General features: G+C 37.5%; 1 protein-coding gene across 1 annotated transcript in view; it reads left to right on the top strand.

Moving 5' to 3' along the window:
• Positions 1-1,929: 1,929 nt before the first annotated feature.
• LOC132148538 (guanine nucleotide-binding protein subunit alpha-13) overlaps positions 1,930-13,955 on the top strand; it is a 37,316-nt gene continuing 25,290 nt past the window's right edge. The window contains exon 1 of the mRNA XM_059557233.1: positions 1,930-2,329. Within this exon, the coding sequence (XP_059413216.1) occupies positions 2,047-2,329 (283 nt within the window). The 5' untranslated portion in view covers positions 1,930-2,046. The remainder of the gene's footprint in view (positions 2,330-13,955) is intronic.

The following is a 13,955-nucleotide window of genomic DNA, read 5'->3' as shown; positions in this document are numbered from 1 at the left end:
TATATATATATATATATATATATATATATATATATATATATATATATATATAAAATTGTTAATTGTGCAGTAATGTTCAATAGTAATTACTTTGCCTTAAGAATGGACTTACCTTTTAAGGCAGGACATCCGTGACTGATAACGTTGTCCATGGTCTCGGTCCGATCTTATATTCATTTTGTAGTCCGTAAAAAAAAATGTTAAGGCCAAAAACCAAAAACTGTTCTCTAGCGTCACTGCTCTCAAACACCGACAGGCGGCGACAGACAGAGAGAGCAGTACTGTCTCTCGACACTGCTTCCCATGGGGAACTAACTGGAGGACTGCTTCAATTCATTTTATCTACCATGTTTTTCCACCATCACCAGAAATTGCCGTTTCAGTTACAGCCTGATTAAAGGCCAATAAGAAGTTCCTCAGCTGGGCAAGATTGACTCAGATGGGCTGAATGTGATCTTTCAGAAACAGAAAGCAGATGCATTGTATGTACAGGTGCATTCCAGTTTGGGATGTCAACATGGCAATCCCCAAGAACATATAACCTGCTCCAAATAGAATAAAATAGTCTAATTTTAGAAGACTGGTACATCTAGTTATCATCTAATGTGATGATATTTCTCAAAAATGCTACTGAATCATGTATGATGCATGAATTTCAGAGGCCTGTAAATTATAAAAAAAAATTCAACACTGCTGAAAACCTGTTGCACACAATCATCTACATGCAGTCTGCCCTCTGATTGATAGTTCATACTTCTTTAAGCGAATAAAAGGTTTTATAGTAGAACTCAAAATGCTCCTCCTTCAGCTCATGGTCTTTTTGCTATAAAATATAATGACTTTGATAATAACTCTTATATTGGTATTAATATTCCAAGATGAACATTTACTGGATCAAAGCATTTTTTTAATTAAATATTTTGTTACAATTTATCAAATAATTCACCAGACTTTTTTGAGGAACATTTATTTGTACGTGTCTTAATCAACTTTGTACTAAATTGCATTATATGTTACAAAATACAGAGCTCTTAACACAAAACCTAAGCATTTAAAGAGCAACTTACAAAAATAACTTACATAGCATATTATTATATATACAGTGACAATTGATATATGCATGTTTTACCCAATAGCCTGCTATAGTGTTAATATAACTTCATTAAAACATAAAATTATATAATCTTAATTTTTGACCATTTAAACAGCTGCACCAAAATTGTTTATTTTTGCTCACTTTGGACCTTTAATTAAAATGTGTGTTTTTCATTCATCAAATGTGAGCTTCATATTCTCATTATATCATATTATGTGATAAAGCCTGATCAAATAAGAGTCGACCGATATATTGCCAAGGCTGATATATTGGCCAATATTTGACATTTTCCAATGTGTTTGTCCAATAAAAATATAATTCCCAATGCACACAAACTTCCCAGATTACAGAGAGCCCTACAGGTTACAGAGTTTACTTCCTTTTTATTTATATATATTTTTAATATCCCTATTTGTTATTTTATTTTTTTATATTTGTGAAAAAATACTGTAATAGGATTAAAGAATCAAGTAGGCTATAATTTAAAGTATGTTTATTTTACACATTTATCATTGTCAAATAATTTACAATTTCTTGAATTTTAATTGGAATAATTTGGCCACCCTGCTCCCTAAGATATCGGCATCGTCTGTCAAAAAAACAATATCGGTCGACCACGACAAGAACTTTAAACACATACATACTTTTTAAAAAATATTTAGTTTAAAAGTCCAACAAACTGTTCCATAAAAAGTAGATTTTTCTGACTGTGCAGGGATAAATTAGTTTTTGTAAAAGTTTTAATTTAGAAGGCAAAATATACTGAGAGCACTTTTAGTAGCGGACATCTCGTGGGGCTGAATATTTGCACCGTACATCTCGATGTTCGAGCCCGCGCAAAACTTCTCGAGCACTGCGCGCGCCACTGTTATGGTAACGCGCCCCGCCCGCCTCTAGCCCAGCGGCGCGCGCAGTTTCACTCCCCACTGTATCGATGAAGTTGCACAAAGATGGCGGATTTCCTGCCGTCCCGGTCCTTTCTATCCGTTTGTTTTCCAAACTGTCTTCTCAACAGCAGCGAGGCGGAACAACTGAGGATATCTAAAGAAATAGACCGAGGTCTTTTGAAAGACAAAACCTATGTGAAACGGTTAGTCAAGATCCTTCTGCTCGGCGCCGGCGAAAGCGGCAAGTCCACTTTCCTCAAGCAGATGCGCATCATACACGGCCAGGACTTCGACCAGCGGGCCAAAGAAGAGTTTAGAGGCACCATTTACAGTAATGTGATGAAAGGTAGGAGGCGCGTCTCTCATCCACACATCTATACAGAGTGCCATGTGGGCTCCAAACTTGACTTTTAACGGGCTCAGCGGTGATGAGAGGCTAACGAAGTGAGGCGTTAGCTGAAGTTGCGCTGTAACCTGCCCAAGAGAAACGCCCATGTTATTCTCTCAACTTTTCAGCGTCGCGATCTTGAACAAAGACCTCCGCGAAGGACTTGATATCGGTCTAAATAGTTTTTCCTCGCCTGTCGCCTCACTAAAACTGTGATTTCTCTCGTTGTCGTGATTTTTCAAAGGTCTGGTTAAGACTAGACTCGAGTTTGAATTTCTTCAGAAATGAACGTTAGCGCTCGAGTTTGTAACGGCTTCGTGAAGAGCACGACTCCCCAGATTCACCTGAACTCAAACTACTACTTACATTCTTGTTTATATATAAATGTTGGTTTCTGAAATTGTAAACTCGTAATTACCCTAATTTTGACTTTTTACCAGAATCTCGGGGCTGTTTAAAGAGCTGCTAAATCTCTCCTCGTGTGTTAATGTTTTGTCTAACCGAAACTGGATTATGTCAAATAAATCAGTCCAGTCTGAAAAGCTGGCCTTAAATTGTAAATCAGCGCTCTCTTGTTTGTTGGTATGCTGAGCCTGTCTCATAAATAACAAAGAGACTGGTGTGTACCGAGGGCACACCACTCACCCAACTCATATTCAAAGCCTACAAACCCGTATTCATTGGCCTCATTGTGGCATTTTTTACATTTTATATGAAAGGGGGATTTTCAAAAATATATGTCTTGTTAGTAAAAGACGTGTCTGGGCATCTGTGAAATGGGTGGAGTCCCAGAGGTCTTGGACTACAAGCACATGATGGGTTTACAGTGGCACTAACACCTGCTTAGGAAACAAACCATAGTGTTCAGACAACTTGGAAAGAGCTGAACTTGTCAAACAATCCTCAATTTCGTCATATTTGAGTTAAGAGTTTAAGGCGAGTGTGTCTTGTTTTTTTTCTCTCTCTTAGGAGTTAATGTCGGGTTTCCATCATCTCAGTTTTTGCCTTTCAAAAGGGGATCTGATAAATGATCATTACCCACCTTATTTAATACGGGGCTCCCCGTTGAGGCCGCCTCGGCTGGGCTGGGGATTTCCAGTGTCTATTGCTATGAAAAGATTTGAGATTTCCTGTATGAGATTAATATGTCACACCGGTCATCATTTACGGAGGCACCATGATGACAGATGGTTCGGCTGTGATCTCATGGATACTCGTCTGTGGCATGGTTAACATGGTATCGTTCCCTAGCTCAACTTAAAACAGGAAGCATTTAGTCAAATGGCTGCTTGGATCTAATCCTAAAGCATTACAAAAAAAAGGAAATTTTCTCCTTATAATGCCTGGAGACCGAGAAAAAGCACTTTAACAATCAGTAGCATGCTTTCTCATGTTTCGCTCCAGCTTCCGCTCGTGTACCTGTGAATATGTTGTGTTTGAAGCAGAATGGTTTCTCACTGTTTGACAGGTTGGTTTGGTCAAAAATTTGGGATTTGTGAGATTTTCTTTCATTTTTTTGAAAGAAGTCTATTATGCTCGCCCCAGGCTGCAGTTAGCTCATTTGATGAAAAAAAAAAACAAGTACAGCAAAAACAAAACTTGAGTTATATATTTGAATGTGATTTATTCCTGTGATGCAAAGCTGAATTTTCAGCAGCCGTTACTCCAGTCTTCAGTGTCGCATGATTCTTCAGAAATAATTTTATTTAGCTGATTTGGTGCGCAGGAAGGATTTCTTCTTATCAATGTTGAAAAAAGTTCTGCTGCATGCTTAATATTTTTGTGGAAACTAGAGCTGAAACAACGAATCGATTAAAATCGATTATTAAAATAGTTGTCAACTAATTTAGTCATCGATTCGTTGCTAAATAACTTTTATTTGCCGTAAGCGGCTCATTTCGTGCATATTTCAAATCTGCGGTGACCAAAGTGTGGCAGTAATGAGCCACCGGAGGTTTTACTCAGCCAGTACAACAGGAGAAGTAGCGAATAGCCAATAGCTGGCCTTGTTTTATGTCACGTGCTTCCCGAACAGCGTCTCTGCAGCCATAGACATCATATGATGTCTATGTCTGCAGCATTCAGCGTGATGTGGGAGTACTTTACATTGAGCCTTTAAAAAAGAAGAGTAACCTGTAAACTCTGCACTACTGCACTGTTTAAGGGGACGTTCACATATCGCGTCTTTTGTACGCTCAAGTTCGTTATTTCCAACACCGCACCGCATCGAGTTAAAAACATTTAAACTTTTCAGAATGCCGCAACCGCACCGCGGGTCATGTGACAAGAACTAACCAATCAGCTTCATCCTTTCCCGTAACAACGTTAAAAGCTCAGTCAAGATGAAAGGAACAGCTGATCATAGTTGTATATGGATTTCCACTTTGAAATAAATTTAGTAGCAGAGCTACTGCAAGCGATTTTTTTGAGCTGCAAATCCATTTATCCTTTGCTGAAATTTCCGCGTCTTCAAGGAGAGAGCAAGGAGGTTGCTTAGCAAAGGCAGACGCCTCAGGGGCGCTTCTGCGCGAGCGCTTTGGAAAGAAGGGTTTCAGACGCGTTTTAGGCGCGATATGTGAACGGCCCCTAAGACTTTCATTTGTGCAGATTCTCCAGTACAATGTTGTTTGCAAATGTTTAGTCGTAAAAGCTGATAACATTGCTTTTTAACAGTTAACATTTAAAGCTTTACAAACATGTTCTGTGATCAGTTTGTCATTTACCAGTTCAAAATTCAGTCGTGCAGCCTAATTATGACTGAATGAGAGAGGTAAATGTAGATATTTGAAATGCTCTTTTTCACACAGCAGGTTTTTTGTGTGTGTCCTATTTTTTTTTCTGGACAACCTTCTGATGGATTTTACTTTAAATTGTGAGTTCCATTCCGGTTTCATGCCATTGGCACTTTTTTTGAAGGATTGTTTACAATTTCACAGCAAAAGCTATAAAGCTGTTTCCCAGTAAATAATAAAATACAATGCACTGCAATTTTATTGTTTTATCCTTATTCTTCGTGAAAATATGTTCTGAAAGATTCCTTAATAAGCTTTGTTCAGGATGTTAAACTACTTTAGGAGCTCTAAGGACTGCCATGGTGAAAACATTATTTGAAATCTCCTTGTGAAATTTGCTAGAGTATGGGTCAGTGTTCTGATTGCAGAAGAGTTCAACAAAAGAATTACTAACACAATAAAACAACTCCAGGTATATTTTTGATGAGGATATGACAGTGCAAAATGGTTAAAATCTCTTAAATCTATGCTGTATGATAAAGACCATTTATTAATAATTTACTTGGGGAAAAAATGAAAAAAACTAAAATATAAGTACATAAATCGATTAATCATAAAAATAATCGACAGATTAATCGATTATCAAAATAATCGTTAGTTGCAGCCCTAGTGGAAACCACAATACAATTTTTAAGAAGTTTTTTTTTCTATCAATTTTGAGCTATTTAATGCTTGCTGGCTGAATAAAAGAATTCATTTCTTTTTTGAAAAATCTTACCGACCCCAAACTTTAGCATAGTAGTCCAAAAGAATCAATATAAAGCTTTTACCCAGACTTGGTATATTTTCTCTTTGGTATAGAAATGCCTGAGGGCAGATGTGCACTACTTCTAATGCACTTTGATAGAGCGTGAAGTAGACAAGAAGTACTTATGAAAGGTTGTAGTTGTCACCATTATAATACCTCTAATTAAGTACCTTTAGATAGCCAGGTTCATTTAATGTACTACACTAGGGGTGTACGCAAAAATCACGGTTCGGTACGTACCTCGGTTTTAAAGTTACGGTTCGGTTCATTTTCGGTACAGTAAGGGAAAGAAATGCAAACATTAAACTGCAGGTTGTTTATTACTAGAAACTTTTTTTTAACAATTTTACAATTTTTGTAAATACTTTTTAATAAAATATATATATAAAATAAAAAAAAGAATAAGAAATAAAATACTGCTGCAAAGTTCTCCACTAAAAATACTCTGTCTCAAACCAATATCATATAATAAAATATAATGAAAAATATAAATAAATAACTATGATTACAGTGCAGCACTGCCAATCCCAGCTTGTAGGCCTGCTCATATTTAAAAAATATATATAACTTTTCCAAAGTGTAAAGTGCAGCATGAACAGTTTCAGTTTTTAGACCTGCTCAGATTTCGTTATTGCGTTGGACCGATCGGAATTAAGAGCAAAGGTCTGTTTAAATGACGACGGGAGCTGCGTTTGAATTACAATCGTTTTTTTTCCTAGTTGTAGTGATGTTCACACTCGTGTGATGCCTTTTGAAAACCTTAGGCCGGTGACACACTGGCATATTGCACCTGTCAAACACAGTCTATTTTGCCGTCAATACTGTTGACGGTGTCCTTTATCAGTAGGCTTTATATTTATGCTCAACATGAAGTATAGATATTGTTGTTGTGAAGACAAGATCCTGGTCTGTCGGCGGCCTCCCTCTATGTCACCTACAGTAGCAGACTCTCGTGAGTATTCACACTGGGAGCGTATAAGTACAGCATCACAGCAGCGGCTGAAAAGCGTGTTCGGCAGACAGTATAACCTTTTCAAACAATGGGTATAATTCTTTCAACATTTGTTTTTATAACAATACACCATACTTTCACCCAAAACGATTAATTAAAAAGTTTAAATGGGTAAATACATATTTGTTATACTTAATTTTCTTTTCTGGCATAATTGTGAAAACAATAGACATTGGCATTTTTGTTAACACTCTTGACATGCTTTTTCTGTGCATTTTAGCACTTTTGTGTTAAATCACATTTATTGTCAATCAAAAGTGTGCTTTCACTTTAATTGAGCGTGAGCAGCACAGCAAAAATAGACCGGACGCCGAAACCCCTGCTGCACTGCTGTTCACGCGACGCTCCTGCTTGACGCTCACGCGCTGCTCCTGGTCCCGGTGTGAATGCACTCATTGATTAACATGGACGGCGGAAAAAATACGCGCTGCTCGCGCGCCGCTCACGCTTGCGGTGTGAAAGAGAGGTTAGAATCAGCTGCAGGGCGGGATTTGCGCTGAACGCCGAGACTTCCGTCACTTAATATGTTCGTTTGGAAACACGAAAATGTATCTTTGTTCCGAATACAAAATAGTGCATTTGGTCATTCGGTACACACGTGCACCGTACCGAAAGCCCTGTACCGAAACGGTCCGGTACGAATACACGTACCGTTACACCCCTTTACTTCACATTTCTAAATGATTTAACTTGAGAACAGAATAACGATCCTGAGCATCTGCGTTGTTTAACCAGACTGAAACACCAGCTGTGTGTCTGTGTAGTTTATCTCATGAGTTTGTTGGACAGTATGGATGAAATCCTGCCTTCTTTGGTTTCTCTTCCAAGCTGTAGCTCGTTGTTTATCTTTTCTAACCTCAGGCATGATTCTGTTTATAATCCTAAATAGTTTAGGCCAGCATGCATGTGTTGCGTTCTGCTGTTGTTTATAGAATTTGATGTAAAATTATGTCTCGCTGATGTCAGATCTCATCTCCCAAACATCCCATTAACATCTGCAGTTATGGTAAAGATTTAAAGACGCATATTGTTAGATGTAGTCAGTTTTAAGGTGAAAGTGCATGTACATGTATATAATGAGGACACCCTCAGAGCCACAGTCACATGGACACACCACTTCACAACAGATGTGGGATGTGTCAAAGGGGTTGTGCTTTTGAGCATCTCTGCACTTTCAGTTTCCTGCACAATGGAGTGTGGTACTGTAGATCGCAAGGGTTTCTGTCTTTTATTTGGACAATAATTCAATATTAGTATGTACCACAATATATATATTTTTTCAATAATGCTGATATGTTTTTTTTAACACATTTCCGATATTTTGATATTCAGTACCAGTGTGTCCCACACATTGATTTATTTGTGGCGTTTGACTGTGTTGAATAAACACGGCACATTTCAAAATCAAAATGCGTGGGTGTTTTATATGAATGTATCTCTGAAGTGAAAACCAACTGTCTTCAGAAAAAGGTTCGATGTCTTTTTAATTTGATCTGATAAAGTAGCATTGAATTACAGGGAAACCGCTAGTTTTATCACTCTAAAAGCGCCTCCTGCTGGCAGAGAATTAATTTGCATTTTCAATAAGCCTGTCTCCCGCAACATTTCCAGTTTTAGTTGTTGTTCAAATCTCTTGTTTACTGCAGCACTTTTCATACTCTTTATACTGGCTGAAGCACATTTGTTTAAAACTATATGAATAATCAGCCTACACTACCAGTCTTTTTTTTTTTTTTAATTCTCTTCTGCTCACTAAGGCTGCAATTATTTGATCCAAAGTACAGCAAAAAAAATATTTTGAAATATTTTTACTATTTAAAATTACCTTCTATTTGAATACATTTTAAAATGTTATTTATTCCTGTGAACATAGGTACATTTTCAGCATCATTACCCCAGTCTTCAGTGTTGCATGATCCTTCAGAAATGCTCTACCAATTGAGCTACAGGAACACTATATAACAATAAATATAACGATATTTAAAACAGTTTTAGAGTTTTTTTTTTTTTTTAGGATTCTTTGATTGAATAGAACGATCAAAAAGATAACAATTGATGATAAAGGCATTTATAATGTTATAAAATATTTCTTTTTCAGATAAACAGTGTTCAAATAGTTATCAGAATTATGTTGTATCGACCGAAATTAAGAAATATTGTGATAATACATTTTGGTCATATCGTTCAGCCCTATGGTTAGTTGACAAGAATAGACATGTCCAGTGTTGTAACATACTATAGTTTGCATTTAAAAAAAAAACAAAATTGCATCCTTTTGGCTTCCAAAAGGCTAAGTGTGAATTTTTTTTTATTTATTTTTTTATAAATATCACACCTATTAAAATAAAATAAAAGAATGAAGGCAACAAAAAAAATATATTAACAGTGGTGAAAAAAATGTGTAGAAGTTGTAGAGACCAATTACAGGACCCTAAGACACTTTTTCACATGGATATACATTTGAGCCAAAATTCTTGATATGATTTTCATTTCAGGGATGGAAATTAACTTTTTTGTCCACCGGCCACTGTGGCTGGTGGATTTCAAAATCTACCAGCCACTCAATGTTTTTACCAGCCACTTTCTTGTTTTTAACCGACAATGTGTAACGGCATGTGATGTTCAAAAATGCTGTCTATCTAGGCAGCTTACTAGGTTTTGAAACAGCCGACTCTTGCTGAAGAAGCTCATTCTCTCAACTCCGTAGCCCAACCAGATGATACACTGCACTGTTTTCGTACGCTTTAATAATGTTGTATTTAATTCCAAAGGAAAGGATTCACCAGTATTTGTATGTGTAAGTGTATTTTTTATTTTTATTTTGCGGTTCAGGGAACACATGGGGAAAAGTCCCCTGTTCAACACTGTATCACTGAAAGAAATCTTGGCTCGCAAACTTTTACACCATCGACAAACGAACACACAATGTTTTTAATACATCGTTTTTTTACGCGTCTCGTCATGCCAGATCTTTCATTCAGTGTTTCTCAAAAAAAAAAATTGGGGGGAAAAAAAACTTACAAAACTCCTGATAAGATAATAATAATACGATTCCTACTAATAAAAACTATAAAACACACCAAGGATTAATGAGCTGTGGGATTCATGAATATTAATCAGGTTTTGTGTGTTCGCTCGAACTGATTTGCTGAAATCAAAACAGGGACGATAATAGGTGAGTGCCAGCCAATGAGATTGCCGTTTGCACATTAACTCCACACACTACCGGAAAACCCGGCTGTTCTTAAAAGCTGAAGACTTCCATAGGAACGCCGTTATTTTGACAGGAAAATATAACAAATAATATTGTTTATATGTAGCACGTCAACCCCCTCTCTCTTTCTCTATGTGAGTGTGAGAGAAAGCGACGGTGATTTGTGCGTCTTAACACTAGAGTTCACGGTACATTAAACACAGGTGCGTTGCGGATCCATTGAGGGAAAAAAAGGCACAGATCGTCTGACGGAGAGACAGCTGAATGTTCGTGAGTGAAAATATCTGTGCTAAACTTAGCCTACAACTAACACACTGGCGAGTAAAATTTGAGAATTTATTAGCCATTGGCTAATATTAGACATAATTTGTATATCATTGTGTAAATTTGTATATCATTGTGTAAATTGCGTTCTGGGGGGTGGTGCTAGCGCAGTGGATAAGACACATGTCTTTGGTGTGAGAGACCCGGGTTCGAATCCACTGTGAGACACCAATGTGTCCCTGAGCAAGACACTTAACCCCTAGTTGCTCCAGAGGTGTGCGACCTCTGAAATATGTGGCAATTGTAAGTCGCTTTGGATAAAAGCGTCAGCTAAGTGAATAAATGTAAATGTAATGTAAATAATTTAGTAGCCAGAAGGAAGATTTAGACGCATATGCGAGTGATTTACTCATAATGTAGAGGGTTGACTTACTAGCCACAGAGCTAAATTCTGAAAAAGTACTTGAAGCCTGGAAATAAAATGCATCCCCCGGACAGCAGTTATTAGACACGCGACCGATAATACTGTTTGTTAGTTTGCTTATGCCGTTATAAACGATAAGATAAACACAAACTGTCCATATAATCTAAAATGTTGTAGAATGCTGGAGGAAAATGAACTTACCGGGGTCTGACTGAGATGTGACAGTATGGGGAAACTTGTGCGCGATAACAAATGTAACTCTTCACGCGATCTTGTATATCATGAGCGCGTGCTATAAAACGTACTGTAAATAACCAACAAATATATCACTCCGCCGGCGGCACTAACTTCAGCTGCAAACACTATTGGGAACAACGCCGTTGTTTCGAGCCCAGTTTACACCGCCTTTCTCCACTGAGCTGCTTCGGATGATATTATGCTATTTTTATTTACCCGCCAAGGTGGCCGGTAGGTGAAGCGAGTTTACCCGCCACAACACAAAATCAACCGCATTTGGCTGGTGGCGTGTGCTAATTTTTTTATCCCTGATATGCACAATAGCTACCCATATATGCATATGTTTTTCATCATACATATGTACATATTAGTATGTGTAATATATAGTCATTGTCTCATTTGTTTGGCCTTGACATGCCATGGGAAGCTGGGTTGCTGTGTAATTCAATTTAGGGATGAAATTGTAAAGGCTGATCATGCTCTCAACTCTGTAGGCACAGGATAGACACGGCACTGTATATAGTGCGTGAGTATTTTAGACTGAATGGCTATTTGCTTTTCGATAATGTGCATCTATGGACTACTGTTATTGATTATGCTTTAGGATGTGCGTATAATAGAGACTGCTCTTTTTACATGCAGTCTTGTGCTGCAGTAATAGACTTCTGCTTGGACATTTCTGACCTCTTAAATGGCTCTCAGTTAAATACTCCTGACCTGCCGTCACCTAATGCCAGGAATGTGTGGTGAGAACAATTAAGGACTTATCCTGTGAAAGGACCCCAGAACGGGCTGATAGCTGCACGTGAGCTCCAGAAGGATGAGGAGTCTTGTGTGAAGTCCTCCATAAATCAAATGCTTTATGAGCTATATTGGTGAACAAATGGTTTAGAATAAGCAGCCCATTTAAATCTGGGATGAAATAGTCCAATTGTTTGTTTTTATGCAGAATGGAAGATAACCGCAAAGTAACTCATAATTTCATTCTCTAATCTTAGTTACCAAGAACTTTGTGTTTTCCACTAAATCCACCAAAGGCAATATCTGAAAGGTCAAAAGAGCTTGTGCTCTTTGTCTGTCATTGTGAGACAGAGCTACAAGTGGAAACTGGTTTAGCTGGTTATTTCTACGGTGACTGCTTGGGATTCCAGTTTTTGAAAAAAAAAGCCATGTGTGAAAACCAGCTCACAATGGGACTCTCCTACAACGATAATCTGAGTATACAAAACCAGAGACCAACGTCACCACTGTTTTCACTATTGATACACAAACCCTCGCCCAGGAGTGGTGTATGCTTGATGCTCAGGACTTGCCAGTACATCAGTAAAATGTTGATCTTTTTATCTTTCATGATGTTGCTGTACTGCGTCACAGAAGCGGACAGATAGCATTTGAGGACTCGACTGAAGCTATTCTGGTGATTCATGTCTTTCGTAGGACACATGATTGCTCCTTTGGTCTTCCGAGGCTCAGGGGACAATCTGTGCAACTGAGATTCACTGAAATTTCTGCACTTATAAATTGAGCATAAATTAAAGTCAGATTTGCGACTCCTATACCTAGGTATGTGAGATTTATGGGCATGTATTGTGGGTGCTGCAGAAATCACATTTATTTCATGTATGTAGAATGGATTTTGAAGTTTATTGCACTGAATGCATGTTCAGTCAAATGTAGACACACGAGTCATTTCGGCACGTGCTGATGATGAAAGCTCAGTTAGCGAGGGACTTTCTGAGGCGAGAGAGACAGCAAGCTAACCTTAGTGAGCAGCATAGACTGTGAATATGCACATGTACATGTATCACAATCAGAAAGCATTTCACCACATAAAAGCCCAATTTAAATGTACCCGAGATGTGATAGTGGTCTCTGCGAAAGTATTTAGAGGTTTTAAGGGATGGATTCGACAAAGGTGTAAATGACAATGCATTATCAGCACATAACCGAAACGCTTGAGGCAGAGTTTGCACAAAAAATAATCATTATTTGTGAAATAATCATGTCACTTTGAGTCAGATAGGCTGCTTTATTAAATAAGGAAAGTTTTTACTCAGTGTGAAAGATTATATGTAATCGTTATTAGGGGATTTATTTATCTTTATTGTCTTGTTTCTAAAAATAATCATCTTAACTTATTGTATCGTATTCTTTAAAGTATTCTTATTAAATGTAAAATGATAATAAATAAATGATAACATGTCAAATAAATCTCACTTTGAACTTTACCTTTTTTTTTTTTTTTTTGCTATGCAATGTATGCTATTTATCTGGCTTGATATCTTAAATGTGATAAATGTGAGTCTCGCTAGCCCTGCGTTGCCAGTTTTTGTATAGATTTTTCATAAATCAATCCGGGGGTCAAGTGTGTGCCGAACCGAAGATATTGATAAATGATGATCCGTTGCACCACTACTATAGTGTGTCATTTGAAAACATTGCAGATGCATTTTAAAATACAACAACGAGCATCACAAAACCATTTAAAGAGGCGCATTCAGCGGTCTCCTTGACGAGAAACAGTCAACAAAGTAAAATGATCTCCAACGTATGGCGCGCTCTCTTCATTTTATCAAATGATCATAATCACATCTATTCATTTTACAGTCCTGCTACTAGCATTTTATTCAGACTAAAACCACTTTAATTCGGGTGAGAAAGCTTTTTTTCCAAGTGGCTTTTGCACATAATAATAATACCGCTGCAGACGCATTTTGCAGCATTAAAGTAATTAATTGATCAATAATTTAAACGACGATCGATCATGGAAATTATCGAATATTGACATCCCTAAATACAAATGAGTTGGATGGAAAACTGGTTATTGTCTGCATCAAACCATGCTTCCGAACAAATGTGATTCACCGTTCTGAGCAGCTCCAGCACAACTGTC

This window comes from Carassius carassius, chromosome 1 (genome assembly GCF_963082965.1).
Source record: "Carassius carassius chromosome 1, fCarCar2.1, whole genome shotgun sequence".
Lineage (NCBI taxonomy): Eukaryota > Metazoa > Chordata > Actinopteri > Cypriniformes > Cyprinidae > Carassius > Carassius carassius.
This window is presented reverse-complemented; position numbering and strand designations above follow the sequence as displayed.